This window comes from Diabrotica virgifera, chromosome 10 (genome assembly GCF_917563875.1).
Source record: "Diabrotica virgifera virgifera chromosome 10, PGI_DIABVI_V3a".
In the NCBI taxonomy this organism is placed as follows: Eukaryota; Metazoa; Arthropoda; class Insecta; order Coleoptera; family Chrysomelidae; genus Diabrotica; species Diabrotica virgifera.
The window spans coordinates 112,891,185-112,914,058 of record NC_065452.1 but is presented as its reverse complement, the minus strand read 5'-3'; the positions used below and the strand labels follow the sequence as shown (position 1 = coordinate 112,914,058).

The 22,874-nt window shown below is 33.2% G+C and overlaps 1 protein-coding gene across 1 annotated transcript in view; it reads right to left on the bottom strand.

Annotated features, from left to right (window-relative positions):
* The window catches only part of LOC114335549 (venom protease), a 67,328-nt gene that overhangs the window by 17,577 nt on the left and 26,877 nt on the right, over positions 1-22,874 (bottom strand). The window contains exons 2-4 of the mRNA XM_028285796.2: positions 17,621-17,935; positions 10,536-10,674; positions 10,237-10,397 (exon numbers count right to left, since the gene is read on the bottom strand). Of these exons, the coding sequence (XP_028141597.1) occupies positions 10,237-10,397; positions 10,536-10,674; positions 17,621-17,935 (615 nt within the window). The remainder of the gene's footprint in view (positions 1-10,236; positions 10,398-10,535; positions 10,675-17,620; positions 17,936-22,874) is intronic.

The following is a 22,874-nucleotide window of genomic DNA, read 5'->3' as shown; positions in this document are numbered from 1 at the left end:
CGAGTAAAACAGTATAACTATCTTGGAACAATAGTAAACGAACAATGGGATTACTCACAAGAAATAAAATGTAGAATAGAGAAGACTAGGAGTGCATTCAATAACATGGCCAAACTCTTTAAAAGCCACAACCTTAATCTGGAGATAAAAGTAAGGCTCATACGATGTTATATCTTCTCAATATTATACTACGGAGTTGAATCCTGGATACTCACTGAAGCGATGGAGAAAAAAACTTGCAAGCCTGCGAGATGTGGCTATACAGGCAAATCCTAAGGATATCATGGACGGACAAGATAACCAACGAATCCGTATTACGAAGACTGGGGAAAGAGAGGTGATGTATACCATTAAAAGGAGAAAGTTAGAATATCTCGGACACATAATGAGAAACGACACTAAATACAGATTACTGAAGGTAATCCTTCAAGGTAAAAAATTCGGAAAGCGAGGAATTGGGAGAAGAAGAATATCATGGTTAAAGAACCTGAGGAAATGGTTCTCCACAACCTATTTAAAGCATCAGTTATTAAAATAATTATAGCCAGAATGATCGCCAATATTCGAAACGAATAGGCACTAAAAGAAGAAGAACTATTCTTTATGGGAAATACGCCACAATTTTACTAAAAAATGATTTTATTAACGTTTCGACGTTCAAATCGGATGCCGTTGTCAAAATACAAAAAATATTAATATTAAACAAAAATGATGTTTCTTAGTAAAAAATTTTTCTTAATGGAATTATAGAAGAATTTTTTACTAAGCAACGACATTTTTGTTTAATATTAATATTTTTTTGTATTTTGACAACGGCATCCGATTTGGAAGTTGAAACGTTAATAAAATAATTTTTTTAGTGAAATTGTGGCGTATTTCCCATAAAGAATAGTTAATTGCAAAAATGCCACAAGAAAATAGCTTCAGAACAACATCAACAAGTTTTTTTTTTAAACTAAACCTAAACTTTCTCTTTTAAGTCCCCTGTCACACAGTCCTTCCGTCTTCTCGTCAGTTTTCCTTTACCTCTCCTTTCATCAACTTCCAACAGCTCTATCATTGATGCCCACACAGTTTCTACTTATAATGTGACCAAACTATTGCAGTCTTTATTCTTGAACCTTTTTGAGACTGTAGTCACCGGCTTTCTCTAACCAAGTCGTTCCTGATCCTGTTCCTTCTAGTCTTACCTCCATCGTCTTTTCCTGAATCTTCTTTATAGGACACACTTCACCGCCGTACATCAACGCAGGTCTCATAATACTTTTGTATATCTTTCCTTTAAACCCTTCCCCGACTTTTAGATCACAGAATTCTCCGCTTATTTGCTTTCAGTTAAACCAACCAGCCTGTATCCTGTAGGCAATGTCCCGATCTAGTGTCCCATTTAATCAAAATCAATAAACTAATAACTTTATCAGATGTACAACAAGGATTCAGATCCAGAAAATCCTGCTTAAACGCCGTATTTGTACTAAGACAAATTATAGAAAAGGTCATCGAGTACCATAAACCAGCATATCTATGTTTTATAGACCTTAACAAAGGCTTTCGATCGCATCCAAGTCGAAGACGTCTTACACCTACTGTATAGAAGGAACATACCAAACAATATTATACAAACCATCGAAACCATCTACTGCCATAATAGAATACAGGCAAAGATCAATAGAAAACTAACAGTTTATACCAGTACAAAGCGGAGGCAGACAAGGAGACTCGTTAAGCCCACTGCTCTTTAATATAATAATGGACGAAATAATAGAAGCAGTACGTAAAGGTCATGGTTACAGAATGGCGAACAAAGAAATCAAAATATTATGTTATGCAGACGACGCCGCATTAATCGCCGTGACAGAAGACGATCTCAAAAGATTAACACACATATTCAATATAACAGCCAAGAAATGCAATATGATAATATCAGCAGAAAAAAACAAATGTATGACAAACATCTAAATACCCACTACGGTGTAAAATCGAAATTGATGGGAAAACAATAATAAAGCAGGAAGCAAGGTTTAGATATCTAGGAATAGATATAACTAGTTACGGAGATGTTGAAGAAGAAGTACGACAACAAAGCTTAAAAGCAAGTAAAGCGGCTAGATCTCTTAATGACACAATCTGGAAAAACAAACACCTAAGACAAGACACAAAAGCAAGAATCTATAAAGCAGCAATTAGACCTATATTGACATACACGGCCAAGACAAGACCTGACACATCTAAAACGAGACGACTACTAGAAACAACAGAGATGAAAATACTTCGACGAATATCAGGGAAAAGTCTGTTAGATAGGGAGAGAAGCGAAAACATAAGAAGAGCATGCAATGTAGAAGACATCAATGGGTTGGTGACAAAACAGAAACAGGAGTGGAACGAACACATTAGTAGAATGGTAGAGGATAGGATAGTACGAATAGCACGAGATAAGTCACCAAATGGACGAAGAAGTATTGGCAGACCAAGAAAAAGATGGTGCGATAATTTCAACAATTTAGGAGGCAAATATTGAAGAAAAAACAGGCTTAAAGCCTACATACAACACGGAAGAAGAAGAAGAAATGTCCCATTTTCCGTTATATCGGAGCCAAGGTATTTAAATTATCCTACTCTTCCTAGTTTTTCTCCAAGCAATTATATGTCTCCAACCATTCCTGTTTTCGTTTCAAAACTTATTATCAACATCAAATTGCCAACAATGTACCGGGTGTCCCAATAAAAATGGATCTCGGCCATATCTCAGGAACCGTTTATAGAACAGCTTTGAGAAAAAAATATTTATAACAAAAGTTGCCTCGAGAAGAGCCTGGAAATTATTTTCATAATTGTAAGTCCACAACTAGAGGGCTTAATTGAATATCAAAAATTTAAAAATCAAAATTTTACAAAATTTACCTAATGAAAGGGCACTGGAAATCCATACATCGTATTCTTCATAAAATTTTGCGTATATTTTGATTTCACAAGTTTAAGTCTACCTTTGCAAATAAGAGGTGGGGGTGAGTGAGAATCTTCTTATGAAAAAATGGCTGTAAGTCCGGTTCTGCTAAATCGAATTTTGCATACTTGGTCTTGTTGAAAACAGCTCTTTTTCGTCAATGTAAGAGTCTTATTTTTGAAATAGCCTAATAAGTAATATGCCAGCTAGTAGGCGTTATTTAATTATTTTCGGAAATCTAGTTTTCTTTGGAGAATATTAAATACAAGTATGCATTTTTAATCCTGTATTACAAAATTAGACCAAATTAGCAACATAATTCCGAAAATCGTATGTCGATACCTTTTTTCTATATCGAGATATCTTAAGAAACGTGAAAATTTTAAACAACTGTTAATGTCACCGGTAAACGAAGTTAAGGAAAAGTAGTGTGCTATGGAAAAAACAAAGAAACATTTTCCAGATGTAAACGTATATAATTAATTAAAACAACAATATTATAAAAATAAAATTAAGAAATAAAAGCAACTACTTACTTAGTGACGACCTAAATGTTCAAATTGTTGCTCATCATTTTCGATGCAAGCATTGAGTCTTTCAAGAGTAGATTGAACAGCAGTCTCAATTGCTTTTAATGACGTTTGGTATTCTCTAACTCTAGATTCTAGATCATGTTTTCTCGCGTAGTGGGCCTAGCGGCAAAAACAAAGTCTTTAATCCGTCTCCATAAATAAAAGTCTAAAACAGTTAAATATGTTGCTAGTCAATCTACTTTTGAAAGAGTAAATGCTTGCATCTAAAATGATGGGCAACAATTTGAATATTTAGGCAGTCACTAAGACCATTGATTATAGTATTATAGTATTATAGTATTATAGTATTATAGTATTATAGTATTATAGTATTATTATAGTATTATTATTATATACTATAATCAATGCTAAGACTAAGTAAGTAGTTGCTTTTATTTCTTTGTTATATTTTATAGTGTTGTTTGTCTTACTGTTGTTTTAATTAATTATATATGTTTACATCTGGAAAATGATTATTTGTTTTTTCCATAGCACACTACTTTTCCTTGACCTCGTTTACCGGTGACAGTAACAGTTATGTTTAAAATTTACACATTGCTTAAGATATCTCGAGATAGAAAAAAGGTATCGACATGCGGTTTTCGGTATTATGTTGGCTAATTTGGTCTAATTTTGTAATAGAAGATTAAAAATGCATACTTGTATTTAATATTTTCCAAAGAGTACTACTTACACTGACGAAGACTACTTACTAACTACTTACAAGACACTTACATTGACGAAAAAGAGCTGTTTTCAACAAGATCAAGTATGCAAAATTCGATTTATGAGAACCGGACTTACAGCCATTTTTTCATAAAATGGTTCCCACTTACCCTCACCTCTTATTTGCAAAGGTAGACTTAAATTTATGAACAATACGATGTTTCAATTTCCAGTGCCATCTCATTAGGTAAATTTTGTAAAATTTTGATTTTTTAAGTTTTGATATTCAATTACGCCCTCTAGCGGTGGACCTACAATTATCAAAAAAATAATTTCCAGGCTTTTCCCGAGGCAACTTTTGTTATAAATATTTTTTCTCAAAGCTGTACTATAAATGGTTCCTGAGATATGGCCGAGAGCCATTCTTATTGGGACACCCGTACATTGTATATTGTTGTATATTAGATAATGGGCTTGATCTGGCCTCAAAGATCTCTCCACACTATTACCTAAAAGATATTTTGCTGACTAGTTTTCAGTCGTTTGGCTTCATCTTCTGAAGAATGGCATTTAAGTGGATTCCGTTCTATACTGTTGGAAGAAGACGAATATCTTGGCTGAATAAATTGAAAAAATGGTATGGTTGCAGCTCAAAACAATCCATTAGAGCAGTTGCTTCGAAAGTTAGAATAGATATGATGATAACGGAGAAAATGGAGATGGCACTTAAAGAAGGAGAAGAAATTCTAGTTTCTGGATGAACGGCAAGCATTGTTGCAATAAACAAGTGCCAAAAGAAGCTTCTCTATGGGAATGGATGGTCACTCCGGCACTTCTTTCTGTAGTTACCATGATAGGCCAGGTTAATAAGACAAAAATATACCCTGTTCGTGACACTTTAACAGCCAGGGTACTGAAGCGTTTTTTCGGCAGGTAACTATAGGAACAAATTGTAACTATTTCCTGCGTAGGATCTGGCGGCCATTTTTATTTATAAACAATTTAGTGTCAAAAACGACTTTTTTCCCTTTTTTCAAATTAATGGAAAACAGTAAGTTTTCTTAGTACAGACATCTTCGAGAGAATGGAAAAAACCTTTAAAATAGCGTATTACAAAATTTAATACACTCATTTATTGTTACCATAATTGCGATTAAAGGTCGAAATTTCAAAAAAATTAATTTCACAATAACTATTGTAAAAATACGTATAGAGCTTTGAAATTTTTGTAAAATGAGGGTTCTTTGGTGCTTAATACGTGACAAAAATTTCAAAGCGATTCATTCAATTGTTTAAATTTTATTCAAATTGTTTTTCCCAGAGAGCTTTTTTTGCAATAACATAAGTCAGAAAAAAATAATGTTAGAACCATTCTACAGATGTCAAATATAAGAGCATGAACTAAACTTTCAAATTGCTTTAAAAAAAGTGAATAAAAAATACATTTATTTGTAATAAATATATACAAGGTGTCCCAAAGTAGTGGAACGGTCGAATATTTCCCGAAATGAACATCGGATCTAAAAACTGAAGAATACGTGTGCAATAATTTTCAAAAATCTATCGAATGACAGCAAACACGACCCCCTACTCCACCCCCTGGTGGAGGGGTGGTGGGTAACTTTAAAATCTTAAATGGAAACCCCCAGTTTTTATCACAGATTTGGATTTCTTACGTAAAAGTAAGCAACTTTTATTCGAGATATTTTTTCGAATTATGGACAGATGGCGCCATAATCGGAAATAACGATATATCGTAATACCATAGGTATATTATAGAAATGATCTAATATGTCGAGAACTACATTTAAAATGAGAAATCAACAATTACGTGTTTATTATTTTTCAAAAAGCTATCGAATAACACCAAAAATGACTTTGCAGCCCACCCCCTGGAGGTGGGGTGGGGGGTAACTTTAAAATCTTAAATAGGGACCCTAATTTTTTATTGCAGATGTGAATTCTTCGTGACAAAATAAGTAACATTTTTTAGAATTGTTGATAGATGGCGCTATAATCGGAAAACTACGATTTACTAGCGCCATCTATCAACAATTCTAAAAAATGTTTTGAATAATAATGTTACTTATTCTTTTAGTAGGAATCCAAAACTGCAATATAAAACGGGGATTCCTGTTTAAGATTTTAGAGTTACCCCCATCCCACCTCCAGGGGGTGGGGTGGAACGTCATTTTTGGTGTTATTCGATAGCTTTTTGAAAAATAATAAACACGTATTTTTTGGTTTTTCATTTGGAAGTGCATTTCTCGAGATATTAGACCGTTTCTATAATATACCTATGGTGTCACGATATATCGTTATTTCCGATTATAGCGCCATCTATCCATAATTCGAAAAAATGTCTCGAATAAAAGTTATGTACTTTTACGCGAGGAATTCAAATCTGCAATAAAAACTGGGGGTTTCCGTTTAAGATTTTTAAGTTAACTCCCACCCCCCCCCCCCCTTCAGGCGGTGGAGTGATGGGTCGTGTTTGGTGTCATTCGATAGATTTTTGAAAAATATTATTGAACACGTATTTTTCAGTTTTCCGATCCGAGGTTCAGTTCGCGAAATATTCGACCGTTCCATTACTTTTGGGACACCCTATACAGGGTGTAACAAAAATACAGGCCATAAATTTAGTCACGTATTCTGGGACTAAAAATAGTTCGATTAAACCTAACTTACCTTAGTACAAATGTGCACGGAAAAAAAGTTACAGCCCTTTGAAGTTACAAAATGAAAATCGATTTTTTCCAATATATCGAAAACTATTAGAGATTTTTAATTGAAAATGGACATGTGGTATTCTTATGTCAGTAGTATTTTAAGAAAAAATTATAATAAAATTTGGACACCCCATAAAAATTTTATGGGGGTTTGGTTCCTTTAAATCCCCCCAAACTTTTGTGTACTTTTCAATTTAATTATTATTGTAGTGCTATTAGTTAAACACAAGTCTTTAAAACCTTTTTTGTCTCTTAGTACTTTTTCAAAAAGTCAGTTTTTATCGAGATATTTGAAAATTTGTCAAGTCCACCACATATTTGTATATGGTAAATTGCGATTATGGAGACTTGGTAATAATATGAAAATTTATTTAAGATTTACATTTTTAGGTATATTTTGAACCATATTAAAAAAGAAGCCACAACTCGATAAAAGATGCTTTATCAAAAAAATACTAAGAGGCAAAAAAGTTTTAAAAATACTGTGTTTAACTAATTGTACTGCAGTAATAGTTAAATTGGAACGTACACAAACATTTGGGGGGTTTAAAGGAACAAGACCCTCATAAAATGTTTATGAAAACATATTAAAAAAGAAACCGCGACTCGATAAAAACTGCCTTATCGAAAAAATACTAAGAGGCAAAAAATTTTTAAAAATATTGAATTTAACTAATGGCACCACAAAAATAATTTATTTGGAACGGACACAAAAGTTTGGGGGGGCTTAAGGGAACAAAACCCCCATAAAATTTTTATGAGGTGCACAAATTTCACTTTAATTTTTCTTTAAGATGTTCTTGCCATAAGAATGCCACATGTCCATTTTCAACAAAAAATCTCTAATGGTTTTCGATATATTCGAAAAAATCTATTTTCATTTTGTAACTTCAAAGGGCTGTAACTTCTTTTGTGTGCATATTTGTACTAAGGTAAGTTAGGTTCATTCGAACTATTTTTGGTCCCAGAATATGTGGTTTAATTTATGACCTGTATTTTTGTTACACCCTGTATAATAGTCTCCCGTTTTATACCGCTCACGTGGCTTTGGGAGTATAATAGCAGGGTAGTCTGCTATATCTAGCTAGGGCCTACGATATACAAGGAAGGTAACAGGGCCAGTGTTACGCTTCAACCGCCTATTATTACCCCTGGCTTTACCCAAGGTACTCATTTTATTCAGGCTGAGTCGACCTGGGGCCTATAGACATTTATTTTTAAATGTCTAGTTGTTCTTGCCGGCACGGTGGAATTTGAACTCCGGACCACCAGCATTCGAGGCAAGCATACTACCGCCTGCACCACGCCGGCCCTATTAGTAATAAATAATTATGCAAAAGTATCGTCAATTTTTCTTTTTTTGAATCAGTTAAACTTTTTGAACAACTTTTTTCAAAAAAATCTATTTTTACCGTTGTTTAGGTGCATAACTACCAAGTAATGTTATTTATATAATAATTTATGAAAAATTGTAATAAATATATACATATAGTTTATTCTATAAAAAAATAAAAAGTTTATAAGGAAAAATTGAACATAGTTTTGCATAATTATTTACTACTAATAAATGCATTTTTATTAACTTTTTTTAAACCAATTTGAAAGTTTAGCTCATGCTCTTTCATTTTGACACCTGTAGAATAGTTCTAACATTATTTTTTTCTGACTTATGTTATTGCAAAAAAAGCTCTCTGGGATAAACAATTTGAATAAAATTTAAACAATTGAATGCATCGCTTTGAAATTATTGTCACATATTAAGCACCAAAGAACCCTCATTTAACAAAAATTTCAAAGCTCTATACTTATTTTTACAACAGTTATTGCGAAATTATTTTTTTTGAAATTTCGACCTTTTTTCGCAATTATATTAACAATAAAATAGTGTATTAAACCTTGTAATACGCCATTAAAACTTTGTCCATTCGCCGAAGATGTTTGTACTAATAAAACCAGGGCCCCCGTAAGGGCTACTGGCGACTGTGTGCAAAAAAAAATTTGGTGCCCCTTAAGGCATTTTGGTCCATGTTTATTTATTTATTTTTTTTGAAGGTAGGTAGGTATTTCAGGTACGTTCTTGAAATAAGGCACAAACGGAACTTTAGAAGTCATAATAAGTTTGAATGAGTTTTTAAAGAATGTATTTTTCATGAACTTCAATTTTGCTTTTACTAGGTCTATAGACTTCACGAATTTACAATTTTTTGTTTGTTTATACGCTACATTTTTGGTTAACAATATTTTTTTCGATAAAATAATTAGTTTTTGAGTTATTTGGGAAAATCCGTGACCAGGAAAATTACACGGTATCGCCGTTCATTTACTGGGGTATGGGTACAATAGAAAAATAAAAAATAGCTATTGTAATAGCGATATTTTCCGAGACTTTGCTGTTGCAAATTCATTAATTACATCAATAAAATTTATATTATCAATAATTTGTTGTTCAATTGATAATTTTGCTAGCCCAGGCAATCTTTCTTGAAGCATTGCCCTTAAATGATTTTTAATGATTTTTAACTTCCAGAAAAAGATCGCTCGCCAAAAGCTACAGATAGGCAATGTCAAAAGAATTCTTAGTGAAATGCTTACGGCTTACGTTTGAAAGGGTGGAGATTAAATTGTTGTCAAAGTAATGAAAATAACTTTACCGCTTTAATTTCATTAAACAAATAATGATTTGACTCTATATCCTTATTATCCTGACTGTCAGTCATTCTTTAAGAACAAAACAACGTTTTAAATGATCGCTGTGACTTAATTTAAATATGTTTCGTAATCCTGATCCTATTTAATTTCTCAACTTTTGTTTTAAAATAATTTTTTTTGCAATTTTTTTTTCAATTTTTGACCCTGGGTTCTGGCGCCACTCAAGGATGGCGCCCGTGTGCATAGCACACTTTGCACATATGGTAGCGGGGGCCCTGAATAAAACCATAAGTCTTACTGTTTTCCAATAATTTGCAAAAAAAGAAAAAAAGACCGTTTTTGACACTAAATTGTTTATAAATAAAAATGGCCGCCAGATCCTACGCACGAAATAGTCACAATTTGTTTTTATAAGTATTACCTGTCGAAAAAACGCTTCAGTACCCTGGCTGTTGAAGTGTCATGGAAAAAAACCTTATTACCCTGGACTATGAGAGGACCAATCTAATACATCTACTACACGTTTGCATCCCAAAGGTATTCCTCCATGGTGATATTAAACATAAGGTGGCTCAATGTGTCTATCTGAGTTATCTCATTCCCTGCCAGTATTGGTTGATGTTGCTTGATATTTTCTTTAAATGTAATAATAATATTTGCATTTACTTACGATTTTTTGGTTTGCTTGATAATGTTATTATTGCAATATCATTGGTAAATTCAGTAGGACTGAAACTTTCATGCATTTTTATCTTTGAGATGGATATATCCTCAGGAGAAGCACTGTCCATGTCATCATAAAGTATTAGCTCCCCAACTCTTACCAAATACCTAAAAACTCAATGTTAAAAATATACCTATATATTCATATTCATGTATCAAAATAGTGTTTGATAATGGATTTATATAGAATTTTTATCTTTTAGAAGAGACAAAAATCAGAAAACGAGATTAAGGCCGTATACTTACAAATCATTTCTGTTATAAGCACAATGAGCAGCTGTCAATACATGCTTTTCTGTTATCAAAGTACCTCCGCATAGCCATTTTGGAATAGTTGGATTAAGTTTATTTCTGTATCCTAGAATAACCATAAAAGGAAACTCGTCTGAAACATAAATATTAAAATAAATAGCTACATGATTACAATAATCAATTTATCCATTTTTTGTCGCTCCTTTCTGCACCTAAGCATGGTCACAGGCATGCCACATGCATGCATTGTTCACTGTCCATTAAGTGCTATATATCATAGCTTGTCTTATGGAAGTTTTATAAAATTTTCCTGTAAATTTGTCAACTGTAATATTTCTGTTACACAACACACCACTCGCCTCCTTCCATTTCATCCATCCAACCCTAATTCTATTGCACGCATCTTCATCCGTTTCCTTATTAGGTACTCTGTAATACTGATGTTATATACTTAAAACTATTATTTATCACCATTGGTCATTTCCTCATTGAAGGTTATCAACTTATTCCTCGGTCAAACACTCTAAAGTTATTAAAGGATGGTGTTTTCACTACTTAGATGTTTTGAGAGAAAAATCCTCAGAAGAAGAATAATAGCAACCAATACCGAATGAGAATGAATGTTGAGGTCAAGCAAATGTATAGGGCGAGCGACGTAGTTCAAGAAATTAAATCTCAACGTCTAAGATGGGCTGGCCATATCCATATCTCTAATAACCGCCTTGACAAGTTAATCTGGAAGGAAAGCCCCACAGGAAGAAGGCTCTTAGGACATCCACGAATGCGATGGAGAGACAACATATGGTCAGATTTACGAACAATGGACGACCCAACTATTATCACTCACCCAACTATTATGGACGACCGTTGGAGATAAAAGAAAGTTGTGCAGTCAGCCAAGACCCACCCCGGGTTTTATTACTAACAGAAGAAAAAGCAGAAGAAGTTTACACTACTATATTCGAATATTTGATAAGAAAGCTGTTTTCCAAATGGGTACTGCGTTTTCTCACACCAGAGAAAAACAACAACCATGAATTGATGAGTCTTGGGACTGTCTGGACATGCGTCATGGCTGGTCTTTATAGAGACCTGAAGATACCAACAGTCAAAGAAGTCAAGAGATTCGCAAAGAAGCACGAAACAGACTCCACATCTACGTTAACGAGGAAGTGCTGCAGCTTCTTGGCAATTCGTCAACCAATTGAAGGCTTAATAGAAGGAAACCATTTGATCTAATGCAATAGAGTTAGTAATAATTGAATGCAGAAACTTTTCACGCCAATTGGTGAAGTTCTTATTTCAAAAATAACTAAGGTATCCCAACGGTGATTTCTTAGATAAGTCATCATCATCATTGGCTCGACAGCCCTTTCTGGGTCTTGGCCTGTTCCAGGATTCTTCTCCACTCTGATCTGTTTCGTGCTTTTTTTCTCCAGTTTTTTATTTTTAAGGTTTTTATATAATTTTCTATTTGTTCTAAATATCTCAGCTTCGGTCTGCCTCTTGTTCTTTTTCCTACTGGCATCTGTTTGAATATTTTGTTTGGTATTTCGCCTTCTTCCATTCTTTCTACATGTCCCATCCAACGCAGCCGTCCTATTTTAATGAATGTTATGATATCCGGATCCTGGTATATTTCGTATAGTTCAAAGTTGTACCTTCTTCGCCAAATTCCATTTTCTTTTGTGCCCTTATACATGTGTCGCAAGATTTTTCTTTCAAAGGTGGCTGGCTAGCAATATTTCCTCTCTTTTAGTGAGTGTCCAGGTTTCTGAGCCGTATGTGAGTACCGGTTTTATTAAGGTTTTGTATATTTGGCATTTTGTTTTCCTTGCGGACGTTGTCTGATCTTAGTTGCCGAATTAAGCCATGGTAACTTTTATTGGCAATAAATATTCGCCTCTTCACTTCTGCTACGTTATTATCAGATGTGACTAGGGATCCCAAGTATGTAAAGTTTTTTACCCCCTCAATGTTGTATTCTCCTATTGTTATATTTTGTGGCTGCCTTATTTCTGTGTTTTTACTTACCTGCATATATTTTGTTTTGTTCTGGTTGATTTGAAGGCCACTATTTTGTGCAGCTCGTTCTATTTGATTGAATGCCTCTATCATTTCTCTTCTTGATCTTGCGATTATGTCAACATCATCTGCAAATGCTAGTAGTATTTGCACGCTTTTATTAATTTTGTTCCTCGAGTATTGACTGTTGTGTCCCTCATTATTTTCTCGAGCACGATGTTGAACAAGATGCATGATAGAGCGTCTCCCTGGCGTAGTCCCTTTTTCACATCTATTGTTTCCGTTAGTTCGTTTTGTATCCGGATTTTACTTTCTACTTTTAGAGATTTTTTTATCAGTTCTATTAGTTGTGTTGGTATATTAAATTCTCTCATTGCTTTTATTAAGAATTCTCGGTTTATATTGTCATATGCGCTTTCGAAGTCTATGAAGAGATGATGTGTGTCGATGTTATGTTCACTTGTTTTTTCGAGGATCTGTCGCAGAACAAATATCTGGTCTACTGTTGACTTCTGTCTACAGAAGCCACTTTGGTACCTGCCAACTATTTTTTCAGCGTGTGGTCTAAGTCTTTCATAAATGACGTTGGACATTATTTTGTATGCTGCATTCAGCAGCGTGATTCCACGGTAGTTTCCACATTCTAACTGATTCCCTTTTTTATGTAATGGTACAATAATACCACTATTCCACTCTGCTGGTAGCTGTTTATTTGACCATATCTTTATTATCAATTTATGTATTGTTTTCTGTAGTGCGTCTCCTCCTTCCTTCAGTAATTCCGATGCTACTTGATCCGATCCCGGTGATTTATTGTTCTTTAATTTGTCTACTGCTGTTCTAATCTCGGCTATTGTTGGTGGACTCTTTTCTCTCTTGTCTGCTTGGTCTAATGGTATATCAGGGTTCGTCTCACTCCCATCTTCTTCAAGCTTCTCCGTAAAATGTTCTGTCCATCTTCTTAGTATCTCTTGCTATTCTGTCAATATATTATCCTTCCTTATCTCTACACATCGTCGTTCTCGGTTTGAAGTCTTTTCTGCTTTTGTTCAGTTTCTGATAAAATTTTCTTGTCTCTGTCGATCTACTTAGTTCTTGCAGTTCTTGAAGTTCTTTGTTCATATATTCTTTTTTTTTTCTTCGGTGAGTTTTCTTTTCTTCTTTGCGTAGTTGTTTATATTCTTCCTCTGCTTGTCGGGTTCTGTGCCCCTGTTGCATCAGTAAATATGCTCTGTTTTTTCTGTCTGTTATAATCTGACATTCTTCGTCAAACCAGACATTCGTTCTTGTTCTTCTTTCTTTACCTTCTATGCCTAATACTTCTTTAGCTGTCTCTTTTATGATTTTTCTGCACTCTTCCTACTCCTTATTTGGGTTTTTATGTTTTGGTCTGTTTTCTAGTTTGATGCTTATCTTTTCTTTATACTCTTTATTTTTGTTTGTTTCTTTGAGTCCTTCTACCTTGTATCGTTCATGTTTAGAGCCTCTTTCCTTTTTGATGTTTGAAATTCTAGCCCTTACTCTACTTTCGACCAGGTAGTGATCAGAATCCGCATTTGCCCCTCTTCTGGTGCGGACGTTTATTATATTCGATTGGTGTCTCGAGTCTACAATAACATGATCTATCATATTTACTGTCAGTCCATCTGGGGACTTCCAGGTACCCTTGTGTATATCTTTGCGAGCGAAGTATGTGCTAGCAATCACCATGTTAAGTGATCTTGCTAGGTTTATTAACCTATTGTCATTGTCATTTGATTGCTCATGGAGACTGTGCCTACCTATTGTGGGTTGGAATTGCTGTTCTCTTCCAACTTTGGCGTTTAGGTCTCCATAGATTATTTTTATATCATTTTTTGGGCATGACTGATATGCGGACTCTAGTTCATCATAAAACTCTTCTTTAATTTCATCTTCTTTTTCTTCTGTCGGGGCATGCGCATTAATTAGACTTCTTAGATAAGTACCTAATTTAAAACAATAGATCAGAATATGCATTAACACAAGATTATTACCCATATACAATTAAGCAGAAAACATACCGAAGCGATAACGACGCGATGGCGTTCACGATGGCGATCGCGATTCAGCTCGTCTGAAGCAAACAAGTGAAACAACACACACTTGTCGCGATCTGCAGGCGATCAAAGGAATTTGTGCAGCGTTCTGACTGCGATCGCGGCGATATAATTAGTTTAGCGTTTAGAACGCAGCAGGTTACATTAATCGCTGGTCGCGACGATGCAAATAAAAATGGATATCTAAAATTTATTGAAATTTTGAAAAAATATGATATATGTTTCGAGCTGTCCCACCCAAATTATAAGAACATACGTATTAAAAATAAATGTTTCATCAAAACTTTCCAAATTCATTCTAAAATATATATAGAAACGGCCTATAGATCTCTGCGAATTTCTGGGAATAATTTATGAAATTCTCCTTATTGCTTTGTACATACCTCGGGTTATTGTCATGTACCTACCCAAACATCCCTTCTTTTTCTGCAAAATAAACTGCAATGTCTTCATTTGTAAATGGAAAAAAATAGAACGCCCACGCATACCTTTTATTAAATTTCTTTCTTTAACCGCATTAATTTCGAATAATGAAGGTTAGATTCCTTCAAATTAGACTGAATTGCCTTTTTTCATCCAACAATACTGCAACGAACAGTGCTTCTTTTTTTCTTGTAAATCGCACATCTTATACACAATATTTCCAAAACTGTATTATTTACACTAATGAAATCGCAGGTCGCTATTTCTCCGATGTGTTCGCTTTCTGCAAAAACCGAGATCGCCATCACCATCGCCATCGTGGACGCGATCGCGATCGTGGTCGCTTAGATGTGTTCTCCGCTTTAGAAAGAGCCAAACGCTGATAAAAGAAAAAACAACAATGTATGTTGCATATATCTTATATTTTTTGATATAATGACTTCATCCAAATCAATATGGCTTTAGGGAAGGAAAATCAATAGAAGATGCTATTAATAAAGTTTTTAATATAATTGAAGAGAGCACAAATAAGTATGTTTTGATGATCTTTATAGATGTTTCTGGAGCTTTTGACAATTTATGGTGGCCGGCATTATTCGAAAGACTTCGACAGATGCATTGCCCCAGAAACTTGTATGGACGTTTCAGAAACTATTGTCAAGACCGATATGCCAGCTTAAGTTGTCCAATGGATAAAAAGACGAGACATATAACTAAAGGTTGTCCACAGGGTTCAGTGTGTGGACCTATTTTTTGGGACATAACGGTTAGCTGTGGATCCTGAAGTTCTGGGGAACATAGCGTATGCGGATGATTTGCTGCTTATCATAGATGCTAATTCAAGAAGAGAACTAGAAATAAAATCAAATAGAGTACTTGAAAATATAAATGAATAGATGAAAAAAGTTAAACTAACTATATCAGAAACAAAAACAATATATAGCCTTATAAAAGGAAAACTCTTGGGATCATAATCGATGAACCAAGACTCTTTACAAACCATATAAATAGCGTCTGTGAAAAAGCAGCGAAAGTCATGCATTGCATTGCAAGCCTAGCACAAAAGGAGTATAGAATTCCGTTCCAGCATATGCGCGTATACCTGAGTACGATACTTGCCTCAATTGTAGGGTACGGTGCAAGTGTATGGGCACACAGACTAACAAATAATAAAAATATTGAAAAACTAAATAAAGCACAAAGAGGTTTCCTTGTTAGAATGACAGGAGCCTTCAGTACTACAGCAACAACAGCTTTAACAGTCTTGACTGGTGTAATGCCCATGCACTTGGAAGCACAAAAACGTGGATGTAGATATTGGCAAAGAAAAGAAAATTATGAAAAAATAATACAATTATTGGGAATGGAAATAAGAACAAAAAGAGAATTAGAAGAAATAGTATATAGAAAATGGCAAAACGAATGGGATAATTCCCCTAAAGCAAGACGTCTCTATCATTTTATTCCAAATTTAAGTAATATACCAAATTATTTTAATCCAAAAAAAGGATTAATACATTTCCTTACAGGGCACGGTCCGTACCCTACATACCTGCATAGATTTAATTTAAAAGATGATGAATACTGTGCATGTGGAGAACACATATTAGGCACACCAGAACACATATTATTTAATTGCGAAAACCAAACAAATACACAAGAATTACAAAGAATGAGAAGAGACCTTGTTGGCATAAATATAGAAAACATAATACAAAATGAAGAATTATATATTACATTAAATAATTTAGCGGACATAATATCAAAGAAACAATTAGAATTATATAATATCAGACGAAGAATAAATCAAGTAAATATCCAACCTATTTGAAATTGAATAAGAAATTATAAAATAAAAAATTAAAATTATATATAAAAATAAGGATTAAAATAAATATTGAACTAAATAAATATTTATAAATTAAAAAATTAAAAATTAAAAATTAATATTTAATATTAAATATAAAATAAAATCAAATAAATAAAAAATTCAATGGATATTTTCGGCTAAAGGTCTGAGGCTCACCGAAATACCATTGGGAATATTATAGAAGTCAAATAGATCTACACTTACAATTATTTCTGACTATTTTTAGATTAATAGTGCTGGCATTTCTCATCTGAGAATGAAACTGGAAGCACTATAAAAATTGTTTTCACAAAAAAAAATAAATAAAATTTAAAATGAAAAAAAATAAATTAAAAATTATATTTTGTTTATTAAAATTGTTTAGAATTGTTTATTAAAATTGTTTATTAGAATTATTTATTAGAATTATTTATAATTTATAATTTTCACAATTAGTAATAGATTAGAGCCATTATTAATTAGTTAAATTAAATTAAAAAATTGTTCAAATAAAAATTATATGTATCAACTATTGTAATCCCATCAGGAAACGACCTGGATTAGTCTCAAGAGGCCAGGTCATTTGTATTTACTATAAACAAATAAATAAATAAATAAAATAAATGTATGTTGCATGAAAACATGATCTAAGTATCTAAACAATGACGATTTTATAGGTTCAATTACGAAAAAATAATACTTACTTAATTTTGCTGGAACTCCTCCAACAATTCTTGGATTTGTTACATTGCTTAGACCACATTGAGGTTTAAGTGGTAGCTTTGTATTCTGATTGCCATTACTAACAATGAGATTTTCTTCACTTTCCTCCTCTTCCTTTGTTTGAGGACAACATATAAGAGGATCTTTGCCTATGAATCCGCATGTTGAACTTCGAAGATAGTTCAAGATTTCTGGATCTTGTTTACGATTAATTAAAAGCTGAACCATATAATTGCAAGTCTTTATATTTATGCAAGAACCAAACTCTTTTCTTGATGTGTAGCATTGTGAACCCTCTGTAAATAAAAAAAATACAAAATTGAATTGGTACTGTATTAGAGTGAGAGAGAAATATTAAATCTTCTTCTTAACGTGCCCTATCAAGTCCCCTTGACGTTGGCGATTAACATGGCAAAACTGTTTCTGTCTCGAGCTATACTAAATAGTTGTTCCGCTTTCTTTATTCTTGTCCGCGCTCTGCCCTCTGATATTATTCAACCAAGAGGCCTGTTTTCTACCAATTCCTCTGTGTCCTTCGATTTTACCAATCATAATAAGTTGAAGAATATTATATCGGTCTCCCCTTACTACGTGTCCAAAATAGGCCATATTTCTACATTTGATGTTATGAAGCAGCTCACGAGCAGCATTTGCTCTCTTAAGGACTGCTACGTTTGTCAGCATAGCCGTCCTTGGTATTTTTAGTGTACGTCTGTGCAGCCACATTTCAAAAGCCTCCAAACGATTAATGGTGGATATATTTAATGTCCATGCTTCGACGCCGTATAAGAGGACTGACCAAATGTAACATTTAATCATGCGCTTTCGAAGTTGAAGTTGCAAGTTATCATTACAAAAGAATGACTTCATTTTTAAAAATGCCTTGCGGGCTATCTCGATTCTACATTTTATCTCTTTATCTGGATCTAGTTGTTCAGTAATATGCCAACCAAGATATTTAAAACTGGGTACTCTTTGAATTATATGGCCATCAACATACAACCGTGAATCTTTATGTGGCAAACGGCTAAGCACCATGTATTTTGTTATTGAACAGTTGATGTTAGGCCAAACTCTCTTCCCACTGTATCAATGGCATTTAAAAGGCAATGTAATCATTCATATTTCTGTTGATTTTCCATGTATGCAAGCTGTCGCCAGTATAATTTTACTATGATTCGTTCGTCTTGGCTATCAACTCATTTATCCTGTAATATTTTAATGAATTTGTGATGCTGTACCAGATCAAACGCCTTTTCATAGTTAATAAATACAGCAAAGACATCTTTCCTTTAATCTCGGCATTTCTGCAATAATACATTTAGTGCAAAGAGTGCTTCCCGGATTCCCAGTCCATTTCTGAAGCCAAATTGTGTTTCCTCCTAGTCTTCTTCACATTTATCTCTGATTCTGCTATGGATGATACGTAGAAATATTTTCAAAGTGTGGTTCATAAGGCTTATCATTATATAATCGCTATAGTTTTTCGGGAGTTGTTTTTTTTTGGTAGGGTTATGAATTCAGGCTTTAACCCATCTTGAAACTTATGATTTCTCTTGAAATCATTAGAAGCCTCATTACAAATCTAGCGTCGATGCATGATCTTTCCGACCTAAAACCTTGTTGTTCTTCTGCTAATATTACAATTTCATTCAGTTTGTTATCACTTTGGTTGTTAATTTTAATGTTGTGTTTAGTAAGTCAATTCCTCTTAATAGTTTTAATGGTTGTTTAGTCAGATCTTGTCCTCCGTACTTTAGGAGTTCGTTCGATATTCTGTCATCTCCCTGTGATTTTCTATTTTTTAAATTCCTTAATGCTTCCTTTACCTCTCCCTCTTCGATGTTTATTTCTTCGTTTGTCGTAACTTCGGGTGTTGGTGGTTCATTATCGTCACCTTTAACCACCAACACCTGAAGTTACGACAAACGAAGAAATAAACATCGAGGAGGGAGAGGTAAAGGAAGCATTAAGGAAATTAAAAAATAGAAAATCACCAGGAGAGGACAGAATATCGAATGAACTCCTAAAGTACGGAGGACAAGATCTGACTAAACAACTATTAAAACTAATCTAAAAAATAATAGAACAATATTAGAGTTTTCGAGAAGCGTATGCAGGCGCGGATCCAAGGGGGGGTCAATGGGGTCAATTGCCCCCTCCTTGAGACTTCGCCTGGTGTCGCCTTTTTTTAAGAAAGAGATAATTATGATTGAAAATAAATAGTGGGTTTTGTGTCCTGTTGATAACTGAATAACGGAATGAAACTTAAAACAGAATTCCTTCTCCAAAGTACGTGTTCTCGGTCTTACTGTATGGTGTCGAGTCTTGGACTGTGAATAAAATCGATCTACTTACCTAAATTGCCTTGAGGCTTTCGAAATGTGGTTCTATAGAAGAATTTTAAAAGTATCTTTTGTGAAAAAGATTCGAAACTCCACAATACTAGAACGTCTCAGCAAGACTACTGAGATTATAGAAGGCATCAAGAAGAGAAAAGTGGAGTATTTTGGACATGTAATAAGATGTTTCAAATATAGGTTGCTACAAAATATTATGCAAGTGAAAATAGAAAGCAAACGCAGTACAGGACGAAGAAGCACTTCGTGGTTGATTTAGGGTGGCAGTGAATAAAACTAAGATAGCTATGATAGTAACCAACGTTCTGAAAGGACATGGTACATGAAGAAAAATAAAGTAACAGCCCATTCCGAAAAAGAATCCTGCGTACGCGAGTGACGAGAAAATTTTTATTTCATTGCCCCCTCCTTGCAAGGTTGCTGGATCCGCCGTTGAGCGTATGCAGGGTGAAATTTTTTTTATGAACAAAACAAACTAATTTTTTAAAACCTGATTTCTTTCTAGTTTCAATAAAAAAGTTGATTAAGTGGTAGTAGTATAACGTTTGACCAAAATAGACACATCGAACTTACCCTTCAAAAGTTATGACGGAAGAGAAATTTCAATCAAAATTCACAACTCAACCTGTATATTATTGAACAATTGGAGCAGATAGTTTTTAAAGGTCATTTGTTATTCCCCATAGGAACCTCGATACAAGGTAGAAGAATGTAAAGTACCTCATGACTCCAATGGCGCACCCAAGGGGAGTTTTGGGGGTTAAAACCCCTCCCAGGGCATATAAAAAATATACAAAGAATAGTAGGAAAATGTAACTTATCTTTCACAAACAATACAAAAAATTTCGATGCCCAAGCCGAATTGTGATGCGATGTTCATGGTTAAATCATTGCATATTTAATATTATTCTAAATGCAGAAGTAGTACATTAGATAATGATTATACTTTTTATTATAGAAACAATGATGACTTGAATACATTATTATTTACAAGAATTTTAAAAAACTTTAAGTAATAAATAACTAATGATTTCATAATATCTAACAATATTACTTAAATTCAAACAATAGGAGAAGCAGTAAATTAGATAATATTATTTTTTATTATAGAAACAATGATGACTTGAATTCATTATTATTTACAAGAATTTTAAAAACATTTAAGTAATAAATAACTAATAACTTCATAATATCTAACAATATTATTTAAATTCGAACAATAATGAAAATTTCTATACAGGGTGAGTCACCACTAACGCGACGGAAGATTACAGCGAAATGGTAAAATATTTGAAAAAAAATTTAAATTGAATAGTTTGTAAGTTGATAAAAGCTACATTTTAAAATTATTTTGAAATATACAGGGTGTCCCAATAAATGGAGGCGTATCAAAGTTTTATTTTTGCTTATGGAACACCCTGTATTTTATTGCATTTTTTAATTGACCGCAAAAAATAAGGTATAGTTTCATAAGGCTTCCCTATACCTATGTACAGAGTGTTCTGAGTTATGTTGACTTTTCTTAAAATGTAAAGTTTTAAAAGAAGGCTTATTCTCAAGTTATTTAAGAAATTATAGAAACATTACTTTTACATCTAAATAGTTGGATATTGGTTGAATGTATTCCATGATTAATTATTACATATTTGTCTACAGGGTGTTCAAAATTTACAGTTTCATTATTGGAGTATTCAATGTGTCATATGATGCTTATTTTAAATGAAACACCATGTATATTAATAAATAATTATACTAACCAAATTTACCTCTTTCTAATGGTATATAAATGTCCTATACCTAGGTGTCATAGTTTTTGCGTAATTTACAATTATTTAAATTCTTGATCTGTAAATCGATTTTAAAACAAAAGATGAAGTTAATTAACTATGTTATAATTAATGCATTCCGTGCTTGATTATTACACATTTATTTACAGGGTGTTAAAAATTTACAGTTTCATTATTGGATTATTCAATGTAGAATAATATGATGGTTATTTTATTAGAACACCATGTATATTAATCAAGGATTATACTAAACAGAGGTTGTTCCTCTTTCGAATGGTATATGGTATATGTTCTATAACTGGGAGTCATAGTTTTTGAGTAATTTACAATTTTCTTAAACGGTACATCGACATTAAAAATATTTATAGTCAATCTCGATTTTTAAACCCATCATTTTGGCATAGTTGTTATAGAGTGTAGCTGTAAATAAATATGTAGATATATTTTTATTTGCTGATAAATAAATTTTTTCGTTATTAAGTAATAATATTAAGAAAATAACTAAATACAAAATGAACCACAACTTACTATAAGTGTACGATGAATTCGCTCTTTTTTAAAAGCTTCCTTAAGTTTAATCAGTTACCTGCAGCTGTAAAAAATGTACTAGTCTCAATAATTTCAAAATATTGCTAAACAACATATCAAAAATTTATAGGGTACTTTCTTTTCTTTATATTGTATGTATATTAGGTTTCTTCTATTTAAATAAAGATATATCTATCTAAGTAAAAAATTATCAGTTATGTTGAAAATGTTTATACATGTTCAAAATTCAAAATGTTTATACAACAAGCGATTTTAAATGATTTGTTTACATTATTTAACATAGCTGGTGTTATAGACGCAAAAGCGTTTGAAATTCTTAATTTCATAAAAATATCATCTTAAGTAGTAGGGTAGGAAGTGTAGCATTTACAATATTTTTAATATAACCTTATTTAAAAAAATTCATCTTGGTCAATCCTGGTGACCTAGGTGGCCAAATATATGGCCGGATATATCTATCCATTTATTTCTAAATTTTATGTTGAGGTTGTATTTAACATCACGTCAAAAATAAGCAGGAGCTCCGTCCAATTGTAGCC